Consider the following 27182-nt stretch of genomic DNA (forward strand, 5'->3'; position numbering starts at 1 on the left):
TCTGGACAAGAGTGTCTGCTAAATGCCAGTAATGTAATGGATAATGGAATGCAATGATATGATGCTTATGTTATGTTCAACAGAAACATCCCACTTTCCCTTAGATTATCTCTGGATTCCAGCAGGTTGTGTATATGATCTTGCTCAATTTATTGTAATTACGTTAAGCACTGTAGGGGAATTCAAGGTCTTTGGATCAACAAAATTGTTTGTTGCAGGTAAGTTTATACCTTGTTTATTATAAATTGTTTAACAGACCATTGATTTGATGAAACTGGAAAAATGAGATTGAACACATCAATATCCTCTGTTTTTGTGGGGGAAAAAAAGGAATGTTGACAATTTGAATGCATATGCTATTTTCAGTCTGTATTGTAAGACTGTATCCAGGTGAATCATGAAGATCAAGTAGTCTATGTTGCAGTGCACAGCATGTTTTTGTGGCATGAAAATTATTATAATTATCATCATCATCACTACTACTACTACTAATGTAATACATTATGCATTTTCATTTTCAGAATGAAACCGTGTTATGTACTTTGTTTGTTTATTTGTGTGCGGTTAGTTGAATTTTACTCTTCTGACGTTGCTTGAGGTCTACTGCATTCTCAATGTGCAGCTCTAATTTCAGCTAAACTGCAGGCTCCGTTGCACATGTGATAACGAAGACAGCTTTTTCATTCTAAAAGAGCTCTGAGAATTGGTTGGAAGTCCGTTATGGAAAATTAAGGTCAACAGGTGATCTGCTTTTACATTCATAGGATTTGACCAAAGCATTTTCATGCCTTTATAAATTTGTGGGGTTTTATTGTGAAACATTTGAATGTGCAATGTGCTGTTAGTTTACCAATCCGGTTGTCAATGCAGTTCCTCTGACCTTCAGTATAATCTTTTATCATATGATGTTATTTCACAGACAATGAGATCCCACCTAAACTGACTGCTTACACCCCTTCACGTGCAACCAATGGCAATATAACCTTGGTATGCCTGGCCACAGGGAAATGTATCCAGGCATGATCAAATTCAAGTGCCATTTGAAACAGACTTGTTAAAGGGTGATGAAAGAAAAAGACTTGTTGAAGGGTGATGGAGAAGTGCTAGCACAGAGGGGAGATGGGATCACTATAATGATAATGGACAAACAGAAGATCCAAAGGAATAAGAAAAAAAAAGAAAACAAGATACTCTTAACAGGCTGAAAGTACTCTAAAAAGTGTCAAAAACAAGCCTTAGTGTGCATTGGTAAACATTCATTTTAAGTTTGTCAAGGTAATCTCAAGCATACCTACACTGACACAGAATAATAGAATATGATGGATACCTGCACTCAGATCTGTAAGAACATTGTGAGAATATCTTGCATAGAAGATGGTGGCACTATAAGCCAAAGGAAGAGAACATTGTGCAGCATGGTGCAGGCAGTATGCCTTTAACCATTAAACAGTCCTGATTACAGATCACACCTTTCTGCCTCTGTCTGAAGGATTCTTTTGAGCTCACGCACAGTCTGTATTTGGCAATGCTCACCTACACTATAAGGAGCATGAAAAGCATGGTGTACCTCATTGTTGTGTCCCAGAGGTCAGATGTGACTGGGAATGGGAGGAAAACACCATGACAACTGATGATTTCAAGGTGCAGTACTGTTCAGCAGGGTCTGGACTGTACCCTTTTCACTTTACATGATAAACACAAATTGTGGTCTATTCCATGTTGGTTTAGGCTGATAATCAATTCTGATAATTGTGGAGCCAGATTTGTACGTGCTGTCATATCCACCTGAATTCAGTCTTGTATGGCTAGGTTTTTAAATATGGCTCATGCTTCTCTTTGTCTTGTTAATATTATCAGAACTAGGGTGGCTTGTCCCTTTTAAATGTTGATTGTATGTTACGTCCAAAAGCATATGGATATACTGATAAAGAAAATTCTCAGAATTCTGTTCACTTGCTTTATTTGCTTATTCAGCTGCTTTTTAAGAATTTTTTTCTCGTCGTGGTGCCTTGCGATTCATTTTATGGGAAAACAGACACCATGTAAATGTAGGCTCTCATCTTTGTAGAATAATTTTGATTGATGTGTGACAACTGGTAACACATACACCTCTTTTGTTTGCACTACAAAATATAAAAACATGTCTGTGGTAAAACAGGCTGGTTCTGAATATCTTCTACACCTGTTGCTCACTGCATTTAGTGTTTTTTTCCATCAGGCTGCTATTACCACAAACATACTGCAAACATATTATTTAAATGCACATTAAAAATACTACTATGCATACTACTAGCATACGTGTATCTATACATGCCTGTATCTAAGTGGTGTCATTTCACAGGCATAACAAATCAACACAATTATGGTTTCATAACTTTTATTAACAGAACGTTCAACATTTTGCTCACACTTTCTGTCTTTAATAAGCTTCTTCCTTTGTCTCCAATATTGTTGCCAATGCTATTTTCTATTGTTGATAGAGTACCTTTCCACAATGGCTTTAGGGCAAACACACATTTATAGACCATGTGGCTATGTCATGTTTGGCCAGTACAAGGTCAAACCTTCCAAAGATCTCAAACTTATTCAAAAATGTTCTCCAGTCCACTTTCTGCTTGCACTGGCATCTGGGCCATGATTTTACAGACTGTGTTTGTAGCATCAAAATCAGCCCCTTTTAGTTTAATGCTCACAATTAAGTAGTAGACAACTAGGTAGAAACATATTTTATTAATGGACGGAGATTGGGTGGTTTGATACAGAACATGCACTCATGCATTTAAAGGGAGACAATTTCTCACCCACTGCAAACAATACTGTCTGTTCCATAGCACCTTACACTAACAGCTGTCCTTACACTACTAGAGTGTCTTTTCATAATATCCTTTTCTAAGCAAAAAGTCTAATGTCAGTCAGGTTCATCTGTATAACCAACAGACAAGGATCATAGGACATGTGTTTGTATTCCTGTGTTATTCCTAGATTCAATCTAACAAATATACACTTTATTGTCTTTAACTTTGAATAACTACATTATGTGACTGCAGCATTTGTTTCACTACTTAATTTCGTGGGTTTGATGTTTAGTGGAGAAATATTACTCAATAATATGAAAAGCTAGTTAGGGACAAAGTGTGTTGTGGTTGGATTGAACCTGGGCCTTAAGGTTCAGGTTCATCTTCCAAAATGCAAATCTTCAGTTGAATCTGAATAAAGTCACAATAGGTAATGTACAGATCACAGTTTGCATTAATACACCAAAATGTAGATGCCTCTGTTCCACTTCACAACTGTTAACACTAAAACTAAACAGAAAGTGTGAAATGACAGTAAAATGCAAGCCATATTAGAAATACAGTGTAATTTGTCTTCAGTATGCAAAACTGAATGCAGCCCAAATCCATCACAATCTGTAAATGAAAACAAACACTAGTGGGAGAACTGCATCATAATTCAATACAGAGCTGAAATCAGAATTGTCACATGTTAGGGACAGACTAACTTGTGGTATGTGTCACACTGCCAATTATTATATTCTATTCATTTTTAAGAGCTGGCAGAACATCTTTAAACTTCTTATAAATGTCAATCTGATAACATCAATAGTGAAAACTTTCTCAGAAATCAAACCACAGATCAGTTTGGCATCTCTATTCAGCATAACCATAATGCACTTCCTGTAGTACTGGATTTAGAGTAAATCCAATCCAAGCAATTTATCTTTTTTCAACCCTCACATTCAGTTTAATTCTGTTTTTCACTCAATTTCAGCAAAAAAACATTTGTGTTTAATGAAATATACTCAATGGCTCAAAGGGCAAAACACATTTCTGTAGGATCAAGTAGAGACCTAACTATCAATAAAAAAGTCAGAATGACCTTTTCCAAGCCTTATACGAGATTGCTTTAAGTTGAAGTATACAGAAATAGCAGGTAACAGACAAACTGAAAACAAATCTGTGCTCCTTAGCTCTTTTAACTATGCTACATTACACATGTAGTGAATAAATTCCATAATACCTTTAGGAGAAAATTGGAAGTATGGCAGAATATCAGTGGTACGGTCTGTCAAAAGGTTCCGTTTAAACTGATATGTGAACAAAAACCAAAGGATCTACTTCACAGACATTATTTGCAATAAACCATCTCATACATTATATAAATTGGCAAAATTCCTGATTACTTTAAAATTGTAGTGCAGACTAAGAGATAGCAAAATATTAAATAATCACAGGTGTTCAATCTTAGTGGTACCTTGTAAATACATGATATACTGATGCAAGCCATTTGCAGTGAGTGAGTTCATATGAGGTTATTTTTAAAGTAAACTTCATTTTAAATTCATTTTAAATTGTGCATATGATTCATAATTGTAAAACATCCAGCAGATGATTTTTTAATGGGAGCTGCTGTAACTGATTTTTCCATGCTTATATATAGGATAACTACACACGATAATTAAGAGTATACAGAGTTTGATATGATAGGGGAAAGGTGGACTGCACATACCCTTCAGAGATGCCTGATTTTATCAAAATTAAGTGTGTTTCAGAAGCACTCATTACTGTTCAAAATCCTCCAATCAACACACCAAAGACAGTGCAATGCTTTACATGGTTGACTTTCTGGTGATTCCAGATCTTCCTTGTCTTTTCTCAGTCAGATTTGGTCAACTGCCTTGATGCGTGTACAATAAACAACACCTGCTATGCATGTGGGATTCAGGCAGAGTCTCAGAAGAGACGCAAGGTTAAAGTGTTTCATAAAAAGCAAAGCACTTTTCAGTTGTACTATGAGACAGACAATATTTGCAGCATATGGGATCATTATATACACATGCAGATATAATGCCTATGCCAAGCTCATGATGTTAAATTCAAAATACACATCACGTAATGACAATAATAATAAATAAACCATAAAAAAACAAATGCCAGTACTTGAGACAGATGTTCTACAAAAAGAGATGTTAAGATAGAAGAGCAGGTCTGCTGGAGGCATGCATGAGACTGGAGTGCACTGCACTGCAGCATCTGAACTCTCCACATAAGTGTTCACTAGGCCTGTGTGTGAACTGGAAATAATAACCATATAAAATGTAAACATCAGGAACAGCTTATGCATGTGCCACAACACTGGTTCTAAAATCATTTGTAGAGTGTTACTATTTCATTTAAATAAAAATAAAAAAAAAAACACAAAAACACCTCGTTTTCATCCATGCCAGGGGAAAAAGGTTAGGTCTGGCTGCAGTAGAGGTTAGTGCAGTGACCACAAGCAGAAAAAACATTGTAGAGGTTGGTAGCAGTTGTAAGGCAGTGTGACCTTCCGTGACAGGAGAGGATAGTAGTAACCAAGGCAACTGCAGACCATGGGCCAGTGCCGCTGAACTCTGAGCCAGCCCTCACGTCACTGGGCTGATTCTAGCTGTCAACCACCATGGGCTCCTCCTCCATTTCTCTACCACTGCTTCACCAGCCAAAAATGAAAGAGGAATAAGGAGTAAGAAGAGGTGCTGGGATGATGTTACTGGAGCAGTGTGGTATGTTACAATTGGTGCCTACTTCAATGTGATGCAGTCTGTAATTTGAAGTGTGAACAACAGCTCTTGGTAGAGTATGATCGTAGTGGATGATTAGCTTTGATTCACTTCAGCACTCTTGCATGACTGCAGAGGTTGTTGCAGTGATATCTGCATGATATAGGTTGTTGCAGTGATATTCTGCATACTGCAGAACTGCAATACCGCAATATTTGTTGCATGAAAGGGGAATAGCATAAACATTTTTAAGGCTACACCCTGTACTGCTAAGAGCGTTGTGTTTGACTGTTGATCAATGACAATAACCTAAACAGGAATTAGCACCTATGCTAGAGAGCTGCATTCCACTCACTTATTGAGGGCCCAGTGTATTGAACTGAACTTTGAATGAATACACAGATCACACTTTCAATTCTTCAAGGATCAGCAGCTCAATAAGATTACTAAAATAATTTTGTCAGCTACAGTAACAGTCAAAAGTTTGGACACACTCTTCTTTCTTTATTTTTACTATTTTCCACATTTTACAATAACAGTAGAGACATAAAAATTATTAAATAACACAAACGGAATTATGCAGTGACCAAGAAAGTGTTATAAACAAATCAAAACTATCTTACATTTTAGATTCTTCAAAATAGCAAAAAAAAAAAAAAAATATATATATATATATATATATATATATATATATATATATATATATATAAATATATAAATATATATATATATATATTTAATTTTTAGGAAAGAAACTTATACACAGGCATCAACCCATATTTGTCTCAGAAACTAACTTCAAGCATTGAAGCATAAATCTTTAGATCAAAATGTCTTTGGATGTCTCCCATTATCTTAATCAGCTGTGTCCAAACTCTTGACTGGTACTGTATATTTTAAAATTTTCTAAATTAATGAAAACATATGACTTAATCACAAAAAAGATGTCCTTGGTTCTCAGTCAATGACTATCAATACAGAAGAACAGTACTATAATGTTATAATGTATATGTGCTCTGTAATAAAATTTTCATTGCATGTGTAGTGTTGTATGGCACACTGAAAATAGTTATTGTATTCTTCTCAAATGTTCTGAAGTTTGAGTGTTTGAATGTTAGCATATGAATTACCTGCTAAATGACTGGCTTCTCATGGTCATGCTTTTCCTCAATATCTTCATCAGAATCTGAAAACAAAGCATGCATATTAGTGGTCTCAGTAAAGTGAGTATCTGAACACATAACAGATATACTGTGCTTGTCCTTAAACAGAAAGAGGTAAATGTCCAATATTTCAATGGCAGACTCTTAGGCGGAAATATCTGTGAAAGCGAATTTCCTGTTTTTAAAGCAGACTTGACACTTTGCATTGACCTCATAAGACCACACTGAAAAACACAAACACTGTACTTTATACCTATGAAATGAACAAAAAAAGCACTTTACATGTACAAAAACATGAAGTTACCAGCTTTTTAAAAAATTAGAGCATATGTACATATGCATGTATATGCCTATATGTTTTCATAATTTATGCAAGGAGGGTCTATTTTCATATTGGAAATGTACTGGAAATCTGGGACCTTTCTAATCCACAAACACAGCATTTATACAAATGGGATATTACCGTAAGATGTTGTCAATGACTGAAGCTCCAATGGAAGATTCAGGAGGAGAATTTTCAGACAATCCACACGCAATTAACCAAATCAAAACAAACTACCCCCTTCCATGGCATCCTTCTCCACCCCATCTCCCTTTCTTTTAACCATTTATTACGTCCAAATGGGGGGGTCAACAACCTTGGCCCATGGCCAGATATGATCCCTTCTCTGGCCTTCGGGGCAAATACAAGTACCGCTATAACCACATCGAATGCAACCTTCATGCTTTGATTCAATGGAAATTAATGTGTGCTTAATAGGCAGCAATAGACCCAAATTACATCTGTACATCTTCTTACAATGCTGTACAAGAATAATATGCTTGTGTGCATGCATTTGAGCATACATTTATTTGAGCAGAATTAACAAAATAATGCAAAAAATGAGCAGATACATCAAAGAAAAAAGGCATCTGTATCACAACTGGCCAAGTCTGTAGAACTCTGGGGTCCTGACAAAGAGACCGTTGTCTCCACACCGCACTCAACCATGGAGGTACCACAGGAGGCTTAAGTAACAGAAGTCTACTCCACTGCAGCGCACCTGTCCGTGACACAGGAGACAGCAGGGCAACCTAACCATCTCTGTCAGCAGTCTGCGTTTCCTCTTTGCTGTGGTTTAACAGTTACTGCGCATAGCAAGGCAAGTTGGTTTATGACACATTAAGACATTAATTAAAGCATGCCAAAAGGAGCTGACAGGAGATTTAAGTTCTATTGTACAAAAACAATGGTAACCAGTGCATTGCTAAGTTTTTCCTTACAGGATTTCAGTTGAAATAAAAATTGTGTACAATGAAAATACTGTATTTGGAAAGCTGACCTTGTCTTAAGTTGATACTCACATACACTGTATATACCTCATACTGAAGTACACAGAAACTGTGAATAGTGGCAGAAAATGTACAGGAAAGACCTAAAGTGCGCACAGCCTGCCATACACAAAAGGAAACTGTGTTGTGCATTTTGCGGACCATATTCAAATTGAACACAGGTTGTTTTTGTACTCTTCAGCAAGATGAAGTCAAAATATATGGTGGCATTACCTTGAGAACCCTAGGACAATGGTAAATTTTATATGTGAATACATGCATAAGATCTAACTGGCACATGTTTCGACAGAATTATGCTTTTGAGACCAACATATATTTTAAGTGGGTAAAATGTAATGTTTAAACTTTGTTTGTGTAATTGTTAAACTCAGAGAATGAATGTCACCTATCCATTTGCTCGCTACAAAAACTGGTCTATGGAACACTGTTTCATAATGTTTCAGACTTCAGAGATCTAACCTCTATTTCCAGCATGATTTCCACAGAAATAAACATGCTGAAACACTAATGCTGCACAGATTACAACCCAAAAGCACATGTTGGGATTTCTCTTCTGTACTCGAAATATGACCATTTTTCATTGTATATTCTATTTCATGTTTTATTCTGGCGCTGTAAAATATTAGTGTTGGGTAATCCTTTCTAAGAAGCTCATGCAGAAAGAAGCATTCTACAGAATTCCACTGGCATCCAGAAGATGGTGCTATTCTGTTTAACTCCCTGAAAAGGGAAGTGTGAGAATTGAGGTAAGAAATGGAGAAGGGAGCACATGAGAACTGTGCCTACGCTTAACCAATGCAGTGGCCACAGGGCTGTGGCTAACCCACCTGCAATAGATTCTGGAGGGGAATAGAACTGCCCGTCCGACAGAGGGCCAGGGTGCATGAGGGGTGCCCTCTCTGAGGTGTCTGTCACCAACAACAACCCTGTACCACAGACAGGGACAGCAGGAGAAAGAAGGCACACAACCTCAACACCATCACAATAAAACCCAATTAGAATGAAAGAAAAAAATAAGTTGCACATTTTGTTATTCTGTTAAAGATGTTACTCTCTTAAATATCTTCTGTGTTTGAAATTCCTTTAAATAAAACTGGTAACTGTAAATGCAAAAATAAATATGTAATCAGTATGTATCTAATGTTATGTAGTAAGCTGTTTTTCTTCTTACTAATTTCTCCTGAACTAAAGCCAATAGATCATAAATAAATGTATCAAGTACAATGATCAATGATGCAGGAAAAAAGAAAATAGAAAACTGTCACTAAACAGACAAGTTTAATCACTAATTGGATCGCACTATAACGGAAAATGTCTACTATATGCACCACATGTGCAGGTCAGGTAGATGACATACAAAGTGACATTAAGCATTAAGATTCCTACTGATTCCTTTCTGTTTGTAATTCATATCACATGCTGGCACAATAATATAAAAAGCATAAACGTATGGTGTGAAATCAACTGGCTCATTCTGAAATAAGGCAAAACTTCAATTGAGCAGAGGACTATATCACCATTGGTTGAGTAGGAAGAAAATGTCAAAGTTTTCTGGCATGTTGGAAAACCAAATAAAACAGTGCTTACCGTAAAGTTACTAGTATATACTACAGAAAATTGCCAGCCAGTGTTTATTGCATGTAACTTTAAATTTTGATTCTGGTGCTTCCCTGAGATAATGACAAAATAAGAAACTGAAACAGGTTTTCACAATGATTTCATTGATGGATTATTTCAAAATTAGCATTCAAGGGATGTGTCCTGTAATCACCTGCAGTTTAATTCTGAGAGATCTTTTTCTACATAATAAAAATTCCTAAGACGACATTGTATCTCTATCTGTATATTGTTTTGCCCTTATGTACATAAATATACAGAATCTATATACCTGCCCCCCAAACTACCGCCCCAAAATTCATATGGAATATGTGAGAAAATGCAGAGAAAAGACTGAGGTTTCATTCACTGGCAGGGGCTCAAATTATGTCATAAAAATTCCCACTACCTTTTCCCTAAATCTGCTGCTGCAATGACAGAATGAAATGAAAATGCAACAGACAAAGTGAGTATGTGGGAAGGCCACAGCCTCCATGGCTGTGACAGCGAACTTACTGTTTTCATCATCTGCCTCTTGTGGAAGGACTTTGAAGTCCAGGAACCAGGTCTCAATCCAGGCCAGGATGAAGGAGATGATGGGCAAAAGATACCCAAAGGCCCCCTGCGAGAGAAGCTGCAAAACAAGAGTAATATTGTAATGGCCAAAGCTCCAGTAAGGGGGGGGGGGGGGGGGGGGTGAATGACAATGACATCACACTGTGCAACATTCCAGGAGGATGAGGAGTTGCGCATGGCTTTCTAATACAGCAAACCCAGAGACACCTACCTTTGAAAGAATAACTTTAGCTATCAAGAAGGCACTCGTGACTGCCGTGGTTATCTGAAACAGCATGAGAAACATCATGAACATCAGCGGCAATTTGTTGTAATTTTTTTATATAATAATATACAGATCATATTCAGTCCTAAGCCAATGTGAAAGGCTTACATTACAAGTTATCAGGTCTTTGACAAAAGCACGACAGATAGAGTCTGTCCAGGACTACAGGCAAAAGTGCCCTCTGCATTTCAATCCAAGCTCAAACTGGGCCTGCATTGGCTTTCAAACATTCTGTGCTGCATTGTTTCTGTTAAAAGCACACATACCGCGATGGCCCACCAGTGCTGCAGCTTGCAGACAGCATAGGCTAGGATGAGGGCTGCAAAACGGAACACAGCCAAGATCTGGAGAGAGGTGGGCACAGTTCAGTGTCAGATTTTACCTCCAATACATAGTGGAATTTGAACCATCAGAGCAAGACAGGACATATTCTCCCCTAGAGTGTATTAAGTTAACGAAAAAAACTTAAAACAGAAGACACTTACAAATATATCAAAGAAGGAGGCATGGTAGTCATAATGAAGGACCTCTTTATTCAACTGATTCTGGATTCCTCCATTTACCTAGAGAGAGAACACATAAGGAAAATACCAAGATCTAAGGAAACTGAGTTAAACAGTTGTAGCAACTGCGCAAAACTCGAATAAAACCAGAAAGCCTGTGTATGGCTTCATTGTTATTATGCAGAAATATGTACAGACTATAACATGTTGGATAAAAGCTTTTGGAGAAAAGAAAAATCAGCCAAAAAGCCACATTTAAGTGCATCTAGGCAAATGGCAGCGGGAATAGGGCATAAGGCTGATCTCAGCATAATGTTGATTTCACTGATCAGCTGTTTTTTCTAACCAGCTGCACATAGCCTTTTACAGTACAACTAGCACTGCACTGACAGGATGAAAATCTTCCCCGAGGTATTTCTTTGTGTTTGTTGTATTTTCATTAACTATTCCTGTCCCCCTCCCTGCAAAAAAACCTCTTTTCTCTACCAGCTACTCAACTCTGATCCAGGAGGGCTGCAAGTGGGAAGGTATTTACAGTTGTCTCTATAACACTTAACACACTTGACACTTACATTCCAAAGATGCAGGTGGCTGGAATGAAAAGCAAAGGGAATGTTGAAAAAAAAAATTAATCTGGAAGAGGGTTTTAACAGTACAGTTCTGAATAATCGTACCTTCTCCCGCCCTGATCTTTGATCGTTATTTACAAGCACAGCCTGGAAATTAAGGGACAGTACAGAGGTACAATTAAACCACCCTGCAGTAAGTAATGTTGGATGTGAACTCTCAATATGGGTAAATATGCCAAACATCACTTTTGTGAGAATCCTGCTCCCATTAGCCTTCCATCTTTAGCAGTTTCCAGAATACCATTCTAACAATTTAAATATATCGTTTATCATTGACCTCAATGGACTGTCTACATTGTAGCTAAAAGCAGTCAATTGTAAAGTCACCTGTACTGTAAAAAGGGCTAGGGACATTGACAATTTCTACTTGATATCCAGATACACATCACTGTGGTTTGGACTGGTTTGAGTCTTGAAATCCTATTGCAAACGTCTCGTAAATGGCTCTAGATAAGACTTTTTGGCAAATGAATAAATGTAATTGGAAAGTTGTTTTGTCACGGTTTTCTGTTCATTTCTAATCAAAATGCACTGGAATCATTCAGTCCAACGTTACCACTATTTCATGACTGTGTTTGAGAAATGTTCACTAAGTGAAAAATGTTTCACTACAGTGAAATTCAATACTATCTGATAATGTTACTGAGTTTTTCCAGCATCCCTGCAGTTGAATGGAATTTTCTTAAAATTCACAAAAAGCAGTCTGCACAAATGCACACCCAGGGAATGTGAAACGAAGCAACTCAGGGTGTTCTGCAGATTGGGATACCCTGAACCAAGTGTCATTTTGAAGGGGAGTACTTAAAGCAAGTGTTTAAAAAACTGTCAATCTGTCAAATGTCTGAGGATCTTTTTCTTTCAATTTTCAATTTCAGTTGTCAATAACTGAGCTCATTTCATGTCAAGTCCATACAACAGGTTAATTGTTTCATTGTTACTTGTCAATTTCTAACTATCTGTGTGTATGGCAACTAGTGGCTCGCTGGTATGGCAGTCAGAGCGCACACTCAACCGTAGTGACAGCACTCTGTCACACTCCTTCTGCTTCATTTTTGTCAGCCAGCTTCCCAATAGTGACTAAACCACTAGCCAAACATGAGCTGTTCTGTGTTGCCAGTATAGGTAACCAATGGTTGAATAAATTAGTCATGTGCCTTAGTGGAATGGCAAGGACTGGATAACAGATTAGTGTAATCTGATATATTATCTGTAAAACAAGCCAGACTACATTAAAAACTAACCAAACCACATTCAAAAAAGCAGACAAATCTATTAGCTGGTTTACAGTTTTGATGGTCTCTAGGGCAGCTGACAAATGACTACCAGCACATCAGAACTTTAATACTAATAACCTAATCACTCTCTGTAATTGTGGACACTGCAACACTTGATGTTAAAAACTGTCAGTGAAAAACATCTACAAGTAAAACAACGCTAGTTTTTTTTTTTTTTTTCAATTAATGGATAGATCTGAGTATCTCTCCAATTCTGCTTTAACTATGTAATTATCAAGTGAGTAAGTGGTGGGTATATTTACCTCAAGCCTAGTCCTTGTTTAGTGAAAAAAAAAAACTTAGACAGATACAATTTTTAAAATGTTTTAAACATTCAGACACATACGTTCAGTTCTATGATCCACAGCAAGGTGATGAAGAGGAGGTCAAAGGTGACGAAAAGGCAGAAGGTCCTCCTGACGTCAGAGATGCACTTCTTCTCGCCACCCTCGTAGGACTCGATGCGGGCGGAGGGGCCGCCAGGGTTGATGGAGGCCAGGCCTCGAAGTGTGGCCCGTGAGTCCAGGCTGCTGCTCAGGGTGCTAGCCATGGTGCGACTGGACCATGCTCACCACTCACCAATGCCTGGACAGCATTGCCACTGTTGTCCTGGAACCGATGCTACTGGGAATTGGGGGGGAGTTGCGAGACAGCGGGTGGGGCTGGGAGAAGTGGGATTGGGGGAGAGAAATTGGAGGGTGATGAGCTTGACGAAGATCCAAGCAGATCTGCATTCTTTCATGCTAGTGTTTCCACAAGTGGAGTGAAGTGGTTAGGGTAATGGAATCAGAGAGTAATGGTTTAGAGTCTGAACCCCAGGCAGGATATTGCTGGTTTTCCACTAATCAAAGTCCCTTTTCCAAAAGTAACAATGACTGTACCAACATGCTAAAAGATGGTCAAAGTGCAGAACTGAATGGTAACAGTTTCTACCTAGGGGCCCCCACATGGCACATGGATGAAATAACCTCAGATCAAACAAACAGCATTAAAGCATCTCATTTGGGTTCTTCTACGCAAAGTATATATTTCCCTCAGTCTTCAAAACATTTTTCAGGGTAGAAATGGGGTTGCGGTGGGACAGGTTTCAAAGGTTTTAAAGGCATCAATGCACTAGAAAATATGTAAAGGGTAAAATGATATGCTGTAAAGCTCCACCGTGTTGATTATGCTGTCACACTGCATGACTATTACATTTTGTAAGACGTTATGCTGTCAAAAGACAGCATCTAAAAGCTACAGCATCTGGACATTTTTAGCTGGCTAATTTATCAGAAATATGAACATATACAAAATTCACAGAACACTGCTAGCATTCAATCCAGGGTGAATCCCTGAAATGGTGCATACAGACTCTCATTATTTTTCTTACTTCACTCTTCTAGGTCTCAATCATACCATTCCCTCTGATATCTGAACCATGCCAGGCTTTAACCAGGCCTTAAATAAAGCTACAGAGGTATCACTGCGCTCAACATGAAGACAGATGTATTTTTCTTTAACAAGAACATTTAAGCAAGTGTTTTTTGTCACATACAAAGACATTTACCCTTCATTTCTGTACCCACCTAATTCAAACAATGTGTAATATCTGGAAAAAAATATCTTTGTTACTCAAAGTTAAGCTCTAATGAAGTGGGATAACTGAATATCCCTGCCAGTTTTTTTCAATATTGCAAAAGGGAAGGGAGAGCATGCTGCCATTTACCTTTCAGGGGGATTCTTGCAGAGCAGTGAAGAGTGATGCTGTGTGATCCAGTCACAAGATCTGTCTTTCATACAATGCCAACAGGGAGGCAGTGGCCCAGGCAAGCAAAGAGTGCAAAATCTAGAAAACAAAGCTAAGATAAGCACAATTATCACAGGGCAGAGTTATCACATAATGTACACAACATCCTCAGAGTGGATTCCATGGAATACTGTAAAAAATTAATCAAGGAAACAGGAAACACAAGAGAGGGCTACACAGCTGTACCTGCATCATTTCATATACTTTTGAAGTCTGATTCATAGAATTTTCTCTTTGGGATCTGAATTTTAAGCGATATAAATCAAATTCAGTTATGTTAATGCTATTTCAGAAACTTCGAAAGTAAATACAAATTGTCAACACAGACAGTTAAAGTTAACACAGGGCCTCCCCCCACATCTTTCTGCAGACATTGTGTCAGACAGACACAAAAGCCTGGCAAACACTGGTCTGCCTCTGGTGTGGGAAAGTCAGTGAGGTGTCCTAGATTGTGCAAAAATAAAATGCTATCAGACAATGGTGAAACAGACTGGACTTTAAGAACAATATACTCTCTTCTTGGTTGACTATGCCAGTCTAAACCCTGTAAACATGGCCCTTGATACTGCTATCCATGAAAGACAGCATGTCCTTTGCAAGCAGATATGAGGCATTTGTTTGTAGATTAAATACTGTAAGCCTGTAGAATTCATTTAAAAAAAATGAGAAAAAAAAATTAGTTAAATACAGGTCACGGGTCTTCTCTTCCCATGTTGTCTGACATAGAGAGTCCTCTCATGGCTCCAGAGTTTATTATTGGGCTTCCTGTACCAAGCAAGGGTCAACCTCATCATACAAAAGGTCCTTTTCAGTTAAGGTTCTACAGGAAAAAACAAAGCAATGCATGCGTGAGGTCCATTCTGAGCATCAAATTTAGCATGCTCTTTCAATGACAGATTTTAGACAGCATTTCTTTTTATTGCTGTTGTAACCACTTAGCTAACGTCTTCACGTGCTTCATTTTCGTCCTTAGTAACAGGACAGAAACAAAACAATGAATACATGAAAAAAACGACTTTCTGAATGGTATCACTGACAGTTGAGGTGAAAACATCTTAATGATCTGACTGAATCACCCTCTGGATTTGATAATTAGAACCATGTTTCACCATCACAGCTGTCTCTCTTCCTGCAGTATTGCAAACCCTAAAATGTCTAATACGTTTATATCTAGAGCGGCCATATTGTCCAGTAACTATTACTAAAAGTAACACATAACTGATACACTTTTTTAATTGCATGTATTGATACACTTTGTATTTTGTCTACTAGTCTTGCTACCGCAATTATTCTGAAAAAAAAAAAAACAACAATATATTAATTGTCACCATTCCTCATGCTCATAATAGATTCTTACAGTATCAAGCAACTGGCTATCTGGCTGTCTCTGAAATTCCAAACTAAAATTTCAGTGAAAACAATTACTGGGCACATGGCTATGGTGGATTCAAAGTTATAGATTGATTTTCCTCATCATGTGACCAGATCTCAGAGACCATGTCAGTTTTGAAAACCACTTAGTCAGCTATTATAATTACAAACTCATCTTCCCTGTAGTGTGCACTGTTTTATCCATATCTTCTCTGCTGTCAAGGTTCTTTAATGTAACTATGGTGTGGACTAAATCCTGCTGCTGTAAAACTGTGATACTCCAACTGCAGACCACTTGTTGTAGGACAGCCTACAGTTTCCCTTGTCCTTTATTGTCCTCTTATTCCACAGGCGGCTCCTAACATGTTCCACATGCACTTCAACAACTACTTCACTCTCTAGGTGGGGCTCATTTCAGCTCAACTCAACCTTTGAGCAGTATAGAGGTTACATTCAACACCAGAACATTTGCCTGCATTCTTCTGCTTCTGCTTCACCTGCTAATGATCAATGACTATCAAGCAAATTTTTATGTAATTCCAACCTTGCTTCAAGATGAATCCAAAAATAGCATAGTGCGAAAAACAAACAAAAACCCCATCACACATTTAATAAATCACAGTGGTATCCAACAGGAACTAAAACAGAAACAGAAACAATGATGAGAAGGAAATTCTTTCATGGCTAAGTGACCGTGTTTTACATCATGTTTTTCACCCAGTCTGCCAGAAGAAACAAAAACATTTTCAGTCCTACGGATCAGTGATTACAGAGGATCTCGATGCTAAGAAACAGTCACCATGCTTCTTTCTCCTCCCGAGTCTGATCATGTGACTTCCTCCAAACCTGTGCACACGTTCACAGGATTAGTCTCTCACAGTATGCTGGCAAGATGCTGCATATGTTGCAATGGGTGATTCTTGAAACAGATCCAACACGTAAACAAAAGACAGAGGATACAAAGTGCAGTCTCTGAGAAGCCCACTGTGCTTTTTGTTTGTTTATTTAACTTTCATATTTGCTTCAGACATAGACAACACACTGCACAAAAGCTAAACATAAATATTTCTCTACATCAATCAAAATAAGTGGAAAAAAAGTTTGCAAATTTGCTAAATTTTCACTTTTATAACTTGTCAGCATAACACTAGCACTTTTTAAGGTATGGTATAGTGCACAGGGTATAACACCTATATATGTACTGGTAAGTTTGTAACGCACTGTGTTGCAGGTAAAACTAAACCACCTTTCGAGTCAGTGACAATTCCTTGTTTGGAATGCAGCTCACTACATGCACAGGCAATACAATGCGGAGCGCTGATTTGCAAATAAAAAAAAAATAAATTATACCATACATGTCTTGTGACCATGACAATTTCCCAGCATTCTCGACATTCCACTATATAGACTGTAGAGTTCACCCTTTGAATCCTGGCAATGAGCTAAGCACACCTACAAACACCATCTCGTGGAACAAGGAAAGTGCTCCACTGTTCTTTTCGCTTTAGTTATGGTCATACATTTTAACTGGTTGTGATAGCCTTCAGAGGCAAAGCACATGCAGCTAATCAACGGTTTACGGCAGACCAGACGGCAGTCTTGACCAAGGGAGTCAGAGAGAGGGGTAGCAATTTGGAGGAAGAACAAGCTCTTAATACTTATTCTGTGGAAATTTACTAACAAGCCAGTGGGAGAAGATGTCATCACTACAGAACTGAAAGGAAAGGAACTGACAAACCAAACAAAGGACAGAGAAACTGACAGCTTAACTCACACAAAGGTAGCCTGCTAGCAAATCAGCTAAGGGGTGTGCATGCGACCTGCTTACTGTTAACAGCATCATGTTGCCGTCGTCCCTATAGGACACCACAGTAACCCATATGCACCAGGGGCACATGACAGATAAGTGGGTTCGGATGTTTTGGATGTAAGAAATAAAGTTTTGTATAACATTTTAGTGGCCTACTTGAGAATCTCAGAAAAAAAAAATCATTATTACAGGTGAGTCCCACAATGTAACACCTGGGACAATTATCCTATGTTGAAAATTAAGGTTATCTGTGCCAGTTTACGCCAGTATGCTTGAAATTGTGCTAAAAGGTTCTGCGTTTTCCAACACAAAGCTAGACAGTACCGTATGCCACACTGACAAAAAATAAGTGGTTCAGTAAAATTAAGCCTGTATCCCACTTAAACGTAACATTATCTAGCTTGTTGGCTCGTTCCAGACGGACCAAAATCGGATTAGCAACCAGACGAGATGGCTGACCTTAATTGCTTACTGACATGTTAATATTTACAGATAATTTACTCGTAATTGTAAGATGCTGAAACACCGAGAAACAGCAGGATTTCAACTAAATGATGCTGTATTACTGTTTGCCCAGACACCAGTAACACTGAACCACACACTGAACAGCTTTTCTCTCGGCTATTTAGCTAACAATGTTACGACTATGACATCAGGTCGCAGACTCCAGAGAGGTGTTAGGTCGCTTGACAACTAACTTCCCACTTGGACACAACTTAAGATAAACTGATGTAATGTTAAGTCATTGTATAAAATGGCTATCACTACCTAGCTAGACTAGCTAATGTTAGCTAACATGCTGAATCGTATCGCATCGCAGACCTAATCGGATAGGTCTGCTTTGTGTTTTTGCGGCACTCCACAAATATCAGGTGGAGACAGCTAGCCAGTTGGAAAACTGAAATATACAGTAAGTAAACAGTTGATTGCCCCGTTAGCTAGTCTAACCCACCTATATAAATAGCTACGATCCGTGCAGCTAACCTGCTTGTCTAGCTAGTTAGCATCTGCATTGTTATCTTGTTAGCTAAGTACGTGGCTACAGTACAGGCGCTGAGCGCCCCTTTAAATAGCAATTGTTATTTTTACAGAATCATACAGCTACCTTGTTAACTAAGCTAAGCTAAGGTATCCTAGTTAGAATAATTCTAAAATAGCTAGTTAGATAGCTCGGATAAGCAGTGGTCTTAGGAGCGGAAATGGGCTTGGGAAAACTTGAATTTAGCTACTTTAGTTATAGTGCAGTACTGATGATAAATAAATCGGATTACCTCAGGTAACTAGCTAGCCAGTCAGTCAGCTAGCTAGAGAAAAGTGGTTATCCAGTTATTTCCAATGTGCAGTGTTACGGTTCATCACTCCCAGTCTCTGCTAATGCAAAAGTAATACGCAGGTACGGACTGAGACTCATGTTTCTGTCGGACAGGAAACAGAGGGACACACCAACTGTATCGAGAGCGCTTCATGGGATATGGAGTTGTTAAAGTAACACCGTAAGCGATGCATGTGACGTATCTAAACCTACTCTCGAGAAGTCATTCTCCACTCACAATCCAGCGCATAAGACTTAAAGGACGAAGTCTGTTATGTTGGCTGTATTTTAATGCATTGCATCACGGACAGGAAAGTCCAAATCTGTCATGAATGACACGTTGAAAAGCGCACAGTGGTCATTCCATTCAAAAGGGTTTTATTTATTCAGTCAATGACATGTTTTTATAATTCAACAACCAACAAAGGACGAATGAAATTCACTGTGCAGCAGTTATGCTAAGAGATTCAGCACCACAATCAAAGCACATTGTAAAAGAGGGCATCCATCTTTGGTTTTATAGTCTTCATTTTTTTCTGAGACTTGTGAAAATGTCTTTCTTAGCCACATTAGTCTTTAGTCTTTTCCTTTTCAAGTGGCTCTGTAGATATATAGGTATATTTAAAAAGTAACAATCATTAACAATCATTATGACCACAGCAATGATATATTGTTCTCTACCATACACATGGCAGAGATCACAGATGTGTGCCTGACATGCGACCATGTTTCTGTTGGCTTGCCTCACACACCATCACGAACAGACTTTCAGCAGAGATATTTCAGATGTGCGCATGTATTTCATGCATTTCACATGCATGTAAGAATCCCTGATGAACAAAACAAATTTCATGGAATTGAAACTGATCAGGGTTGCTTTTTCATGTAGATATCAGCAGTGCCATTGACTACTTTGACAGCAGAGGGTGCTGAAGTCCTGAGATAGCATAGAGGTTGTGCATCCCTCTGCTTCAGACCCCCATGTCTTTTTTAAATACAAGAGATCGGTGGTCACTGTTGCTCTAATCCGTGTCTCAAATTGCCATGTGCAGTTAGAGAAGCTGGCTAACACTTCTTATGAAAAGGACCATATTTATAAGAATTTAAAATAGATCCACAAACAAAAGGAATCTGCCAGAGTACACAGCCTGCTGGCACTGCAGCCTTACACCTGCAACAAGCCAGATTAGGCAGATACGGCTGATTAAACCATGGCCAGCTACAGACTAAGACAATTACACATAAGTAACCTGTTCAGATGAAATTGATGAGCTCCGTTATGGACAAGGTTGAAAATGGAAAGACAACAATCCTTAAACATTTAACAAATTGACAACTAAACTATTGGGGGGGGGGGGGGGGGGGGTGAAAGTTTTCCTTCACATTTCTTCCCCCCTCTCCCAGCCTCACAAAGTCTGAGACATAAGCTATGGTTTAATGTCCTGCAATTGTCCACAAAAATCATGCAATGGTAACTCCACCTGAGTCCCACTATAGTACAAGACCACTGGATGCCAGGAAACCTTCCCTACAGCTTTGCAGACAGCCAGTCCCTCCACCCTAGGCAAAATAGCAATAATAGCTTTCCCTATGGCTCTATCAAGCCTCACTGGGCTTCTCAATTATTCCCCCACCAAGGGCTATAGGGTAGCCTCTCACTGGCCACTCGAAGTATCTGCTCTGGCCCCATGAAATGCTCCCTATTCTACTGCACATGTACACAGCTCATCCTCCTGGCCATGCCAGTTCCTGAGGGCTCCCCAAGCTGCTTCCTTTCCCAGGCACCACAGGTCAGCAGACACCTGGTCTTCCTCTGATCCACAATGGTTGCCTTGTCATTCACACATTCATCTGGTTACAGTACACATCCAAACCAACCCAGTCTGCTGGTACTGCAGCCTCACACCTGTATTTAACAAGCCTGATTAGGCAGGTGAGGCTGGTTAAGCAATGGCTGACAACAGACAGACAAAGACAATTACACATAACAAGTAACCTGTTCACCTAACAAGTGACCTGTTCAGATGAAATTGATTGATTAACTCAGTTATTTACAATATTGAAAAATACAACAATCCTTAGACACTTAACAAATTGACAATTAAACAACAAACACACAATTTTGGGAAAGGTGAAGGTCTCCTTAACATGGAGTCTTATTACTAAATTGCATCGGTGTGTATATACAAAAGTGTTATTAACATTTGCATTGGGCAGAAAAGGTAATGTGTTCAGCGCTAAGCAAGGACAATACATGTGTTATTTTAGCTGAAAATGTTTGCTGAGTTGCATGTAGGGAAAATTTGTTCATATTTGGGACTCACAGCCGTCCGATCTGCCAGAGTTGGGAGCTTTGCTCCCAGGCAAGCCCAGCTACAGTGCTGCAGAGTGCCAACTGTTGGCACACACTACACCCTGGATGAGCCCATCAAATGCTCTGGCTCCAAAGCCATCACACTGAGCACAAAGTAACAAAACAATTATCATAACATCCAGATCATTTCAATCCCATGAATATTAATAGGACAGAGCATAAGTAATATCCAACATATGGTTCCACTTCTTTTGACTGAGATTGTCTTAGACCTGCCATACATTTCCTAAGTTGGGTTTGTGTGTGCAGTGACAACGGCAACTCACTAGACAAGCATTTCTTGTCCAGAGCAGCCAACCAACCAGTTCATACCAGACTCAATCCAGGGTATCGGGTAGAAAGGATCAGCGCCACATGTGATATGAATAAAAAGGAAATAAGAAAATCATCATTAAGCAGTTTCACAGACCTATACTTAACTTACGTAATGCTTTAACCTAGTGCAATAAGATCAAATGGAAAAACCTGGATCACTTTTGATTCAATTGTCTCACGTAACAGTAGACAAATATGTTGGTTCAAATATGAGTTCTCATTTCAGAGTGGCACAGAATTTGCAATCAAAATTTCAGCCTGATTACTCTCGGACAGTGCTTATTTACTGTAAGTTAATCAATGCAATGAGGACCTCAGGTGAAATGAAAACCAGACACTGTGACACTGCCCCTAAACATATATAACTGTCATTCCTTTACAGTGCTACTCCATATGCCAATTAAACAAATGCTTGCACTCCATGCCCCCCTAAAGGATGGGAGAAAATATTGCAGCAGCACCCACCCCAACCTCCTTACTGCTAGTGGCTGGTGCTGAGGGCAGAGGAGAAGAAGGAGAGCACACACACCTTAAAACATCTGGTTCAATCACCAGCTGGATCTTTACACATTCTTGGGAGAAACACCCACCATACGACAAAACTATCCCCTAACACTGCCTAACATCCCCTAACACCACCAGGGTGTCATCCTCAAGTGTGTGCCCTGCAGTAAAAATCTCGCCCCCACAGCCGTTAGCGGTCACAACCATAGATTTACACCCTGGAAAGACCCCTGCCACGAACAGAGAGTTATTGCTCATCACAAATAATGACGCCTGCAAGTTTCACTAGTTTATGAGCTCTATCAATCTAAAGCCTGGTGTTCATTAGTGCAGCAGTCGGAATGATATACTTGTTGTGCCGGATCCACAATCAGCCTAAACCCACACCACCCAATGCAGCCAAATCACATCACTCGCAGTACCCACTTTTTCCACCCCATGCATTTTATTTATTGGTGTGACTCATGCTGAAGTTAAAGAGCCATAAAAATTACTTGTAAAGATTGATTCTGCCTTTCATTGCTCCAATTGATTTATATCATTTTATAAACCTAACAAATGACTCCCTTCATAATAGCTGCCTTTACAAGGCTGTGACTCTGTGCAAGTGATAATGTCATGGTGTAATTTAATCCAGGATAACAGCTTTCAAAAAAGAATCTAAAAAAATCTGTGATTGTTGCCTCACCCATTAAAATTTGCATGATGAAGTTGAGATCATAGATTTGTTTACTTAAGTATAATCCCATAAAATACTAGACTCAGCAACAACCTGCTGAACCTGCTGAGGAGTAAGTGAAAGTCCCTATATATTAACGAATGCTGAACAAGCCTCACCTTGATTTTGTTGGGAGGTCAAGAATGCGAGTCACTGACTCTTGCTCTTCCTAGTTAATATGTGTAGCTTAATGATTATGCAAATGATAACTAATTAATTTTTGATTGTAAATCATTTGACTTGCTCCACCTGTATCTGAGATTGAATTAGCAAGATGTCTCTATCTGTCTTATAGGAATGGCTAAGCCTTAGTAGAACTGAATGAATATGGACACTGATACTGCTGCTGTGCTGCTGAACCAGCCTATGTCATGTTAGTATTGCTAATTACCTAGATAGCCAGCTAGGATCACACCAAACTTCAATCTGACAAAGTGATAATGCTTTGCCTCTTTTCTTATTGGTTGAGTTGTTTTATTACTGCTTGCCTCCCTTGTACCTAGCTAACACATAAGATAGCCACAATGTTTGTTTAGGTACAGTTAGTCTAATTTGACACAAATATTTTACAACTGTTTGCCAGAATAATGGAGGTAGTATATGGCATTGACATGGAAGGAGTATATGGAATTCACTCACTTTGTATACATGTAAGCACACTACAGCAAACCGCCATAAAAGTGTACTATAGAGCACATATATAGTGATTTCAGATCCAGGGCAAGCCTCCTGGCAGTGGCTTGGAATAAGCGCCAGGATGTGAAGTTGTAGGAAATTTCCCTTGCAAAACATTAAACAAAAATTAAAATCTTGAGCTCAGTTTCATAAAGACAATCTCTACAATGTACTTCATTGTCAGAGTGGATAAATTATGATGATATCCTTGGCCAGTTGGCACACATGGGCAATGGTGACCTGCAAACGCAGTTGGTCTGTGTGTATTTGAAACATACAAACTTGAAAAGTTACACATCTAAATTGCATTATGTTAAGCAGTGTGCAAAACTGAAGTAATTTAAAAATATCTTATATAAATATCAGTTGCTAGCATGGAAAGAGTAGTGTTACTGAAACAATATTATTGTAGTTCTGTGAAAAAGCCATTTTAGAAGCTGATGTTATGGTATTTAATTTTAGATAGTAGCGGGGGTCTTCACCTGCCAAATTATGATTAATTAGCACAGTAATAAATGCTAAAAACAGGCATTTGAAGAGGGATTTCTGGATTTTTTTCAATTTTAATAATGGAATAAGTGAGTGCTATATTATATATTTATTATCTCCTTTTTCTGTAGAATATTAGTTATGTTTATATATCACCTAATACAGACAAATTAACTGGACTAAGCTGCAACATCCTTCCAGATACAATCGAGAACTCCATTTGAGGATATTGAATTGGTTTATTCATTTGAGGTTTATTCATTCCAAATAAATATCATATGAATATGATATGAATGAATATTTTTATGAGGATGCCGAACACAATCCAACAGTGGTCAGGAATTTTAAATTCATACTGGAATACCTAAACAGATTAAGTTATGTACACTGTATTAATCAGATGGAAATTTGACCATTGAACAAAGACATTTCTGTCCATTTGTTGACAAGCCAATGTTGTTATTCTTGTATTGGCTTGTTCAGTCCGAGGGTAATGGAATTAAAATAAGTTCAATGTAAATCTGGTGTTGAGCACTGCGATTTTCATGAAGGACTTTCCCCAGTCCTGCAGAGGAAAAAGCTGATCACTACTGGAAAAAGCAGAATGCTAAATGCTACTGCTTTTTGAAAATCAGCAAACCCCATACACACTGAGAGTGAGCTCACACCAGCTGCAGCTCATCCCTCACAGATACAGTGCCTGCTTACAGTGCCTGCTTACCTTCTGCCAAAACAGTGCACATGCAAAGAAAATACTGTTTATACTCCCTTCAATGGTTTTCAGAATCACCTGTTTACAATTATGTATTGTATAAACAAAAAAATGTTCCTCTAATATTTGTTAAAATGCTTTGAGTACTAATGAAAATTGCATTGCAAAGTGCCAGAATTCTGTAGGTATCATGTACAGAATTGAATGTTTTCATTCTTGTATGATTCAAGAAATGTGCTAAAATTATTGTTTGGAAACACTAACATTCCACAAGAGCTCAACTTAATGAATGATACACTCAGGATAAGTATTTTCACATTTAAATTTTGACACTTAAGTAGACTATACTTGAATACTATTTTGAAAACATTACCCAAACAATATGCCAGTTAAAGTGATATGACTCAGATACTGAGAAAAGAGGGGAGATGTCCTGAATATGGGAACCATATTTCATCATTAGGACAGTTATGACAAGAACCACTGAATACCAGAACAGGTGTGACTTTGATGAACATGACTTGGTCAGGGCTCGAAAACACACCGTGTGCTCTCCCTTTGTTGCCTTTGAAAATGATCTCACAGCTCCAGCTGATAGCAGCTGCTGCTGAGACACAGTTCAACCTCTGCAGGAAGCTCAAAAACCAAGTGTTTTCTTTGGCAAATCTGAGGAGGTTCTTGGCTGGCCATGTAACAATTCTGTAACAGAGGTATAGATGTAATATTTCCCTGTGCTCTTGAAAGGGATCCCTGGGGAAGTTTGTCAGTTTGTCAGTCTGGTTCATTAGACACGATAAACAGCACCAGCAGGAATTCAGATCTGATATGTGCTTGGGGGACATTTGGTTCACTGGCCCACCACACCTGTCTAGCTCTCTACAAGACCCTGAGTTTATATGGGACAGGTCTTCTAGGGATCTCAGCTCTTCCCTGCTTCCCATGGGCTCTCTTAATGGGTTTAGTTTTGTAGCTGAGCAATATTTCAGTGGCACCGCCATGTGCCTTTCATCCACACTTGTAAGAATAAAATGGGCCACCTCTCCTTCTGTTGGAGGAATTATTTGCACCAGACGAACAGAGAAAGCTACATGCAGAACCTTAAGCTTGTAATAAATCTTCTTTCCTACATTGTTTTTGATGGACAATTAATTCAAAGCATGTAGCAGACAGATATGTACTCTTCTTCTCATTCTCTTCTCTCTTCTCTTTGTTAAAGTCAGTATATTTTTTCTGTCATTATGACACCTGTCACCCTATAAACTGGTCAACTCATCTACACTTACCTTCGTTTTGTAACAGCACCATAACCCTGAACAGCACCTTAATGATAAGAGGCAGGTGAGCTCACAGACTGTGGATAAAATGGTTTGCAATAAGCATTGTATAACAACTGGCCCTGGAATGTCCCTTAAATCACTGAAATTAAGTTACTCAGTGATTTAAAAAGGATTACACTTCATAGGCTCCATTCAAAGCTATTCATTTCCCCATGATTGACTATTTGCCAGTTAGTATGCGTGGCAGCCTGACAATAGGTGTCCATCATGCAAAAGGAGTATGAGGAAACATCTTTCATCTGTTCCCTCTTTGCACAGAATATTATGAATGTGACGTAATGACACATTCCCCATTTTGATGACACAAAATATATGGTTTCTATATTTGTACAATTTGTAACTGTATTCAGATCTGAATGTGATTTGCAAAACCATAAACCTGTAAACCATTGATACTGAATGTTTGAGTGGCACATGGACATTTATTATTTCCTCAGATTCGTAACGAAAATGAAAAATAAAAACTGTTCATGTATTGTAAAATTGTGTTTACAATGTATGAATTATTTTTACACATTATGTCAAAACATGACTAGAAAATGCTATGGTTTGGGAAGTGAAGGGAGCAAGAAAGCTTCAGTGATCGAAGACATACTTGACTGCATTTGTATTCTGGGAAACCTGACTATCAACATGATGGAGTGATGGAGCTCCCCTTGACAATGAATTATAAAGGTTTCCAGGGAAAACATCTATATCTTTTCAAATTGCAACTCAATACTGGCAGCCAAGGACAGCAAACTGGAATGATGAGACAGTTTTCTTATAGTTTTTCAGCTAAAACCTTATCTTGCTTCCAAAAGACACTGAGGTGACATATGCTCACAGTATTTATAATGGTCCAAGTTAATATCAAAATAATAGAGTAAATTTAGATTTATGCTGCTGAAAAAGATATA

At 38.5% G+C, this 27182-nt stretch overlaps 1 protein-coding gene across 6 annotated transcripts; it reads right to left on the reverse strand.

Annotated features, from left to right (window-relative positions):
- Positions 1-4157: 4157 nt before the first annotated feature.
- On the reverse strand, positions 4158-19245 carry LOC118772921 (STARD3 N-terminal-like protein). Of its 6 annotated transcripts, none has more exons than XM_036521594.1 (11): positions 19119-19245; positions 14586-14705; positions 13224-13498; positions 11649-11690; positions 10957-11034; positions 10738-10815; positions 10418-10471; positions 10147-10264; positions 8862-8960; positions 6670-6725; positions 4158-5469 (listed from the first exon to the last, which is right to left on the reverse strand). In XM_036521594.1, exons 3-10 carry the CDS (start codon positions 13425-13427, stop codon positions 6673-6675), a joined length of 726 nt encoding a protein of 241 aa, XP_036377487.1. In that variant the 5' UTR covers positions 13428-13498; positions 14586-14705; positions 19119-19245; the 3' UTR covers positions 4158-5469; positions 6670-6672. The 6 variants fall into 6 exon arrangements, with proteins under 6 accessions (XP_036377487.1, XP_036377486.1, XP_036377485.1 ...); XM_036521593.1 differs by having other exon boundaries at positions 4158-5466; positions 13224-13501; XM_036521592.1 differs by having other exon boundaries at positions 13224-13501.
- Between the last annotated feature and the right edge of the window lie 7937 nt (positions 19246-27182).

Source organism: Megalops cyprinoides, chromosome 2, assembly GCF_013368585.1.
Source record: "Megalops cyprinoides isolate fMegCyp1 chromosome 2, fMegCyp1.pri, whole genome shotgun sequence".
NCBI classification, from domain to species: domain Eukaryota; kingdom Metazoa; phylum Chordata; class Actinopteri; order Elopiformes; family Megalopidae; genus Megalops; species Megalops cyprinoides.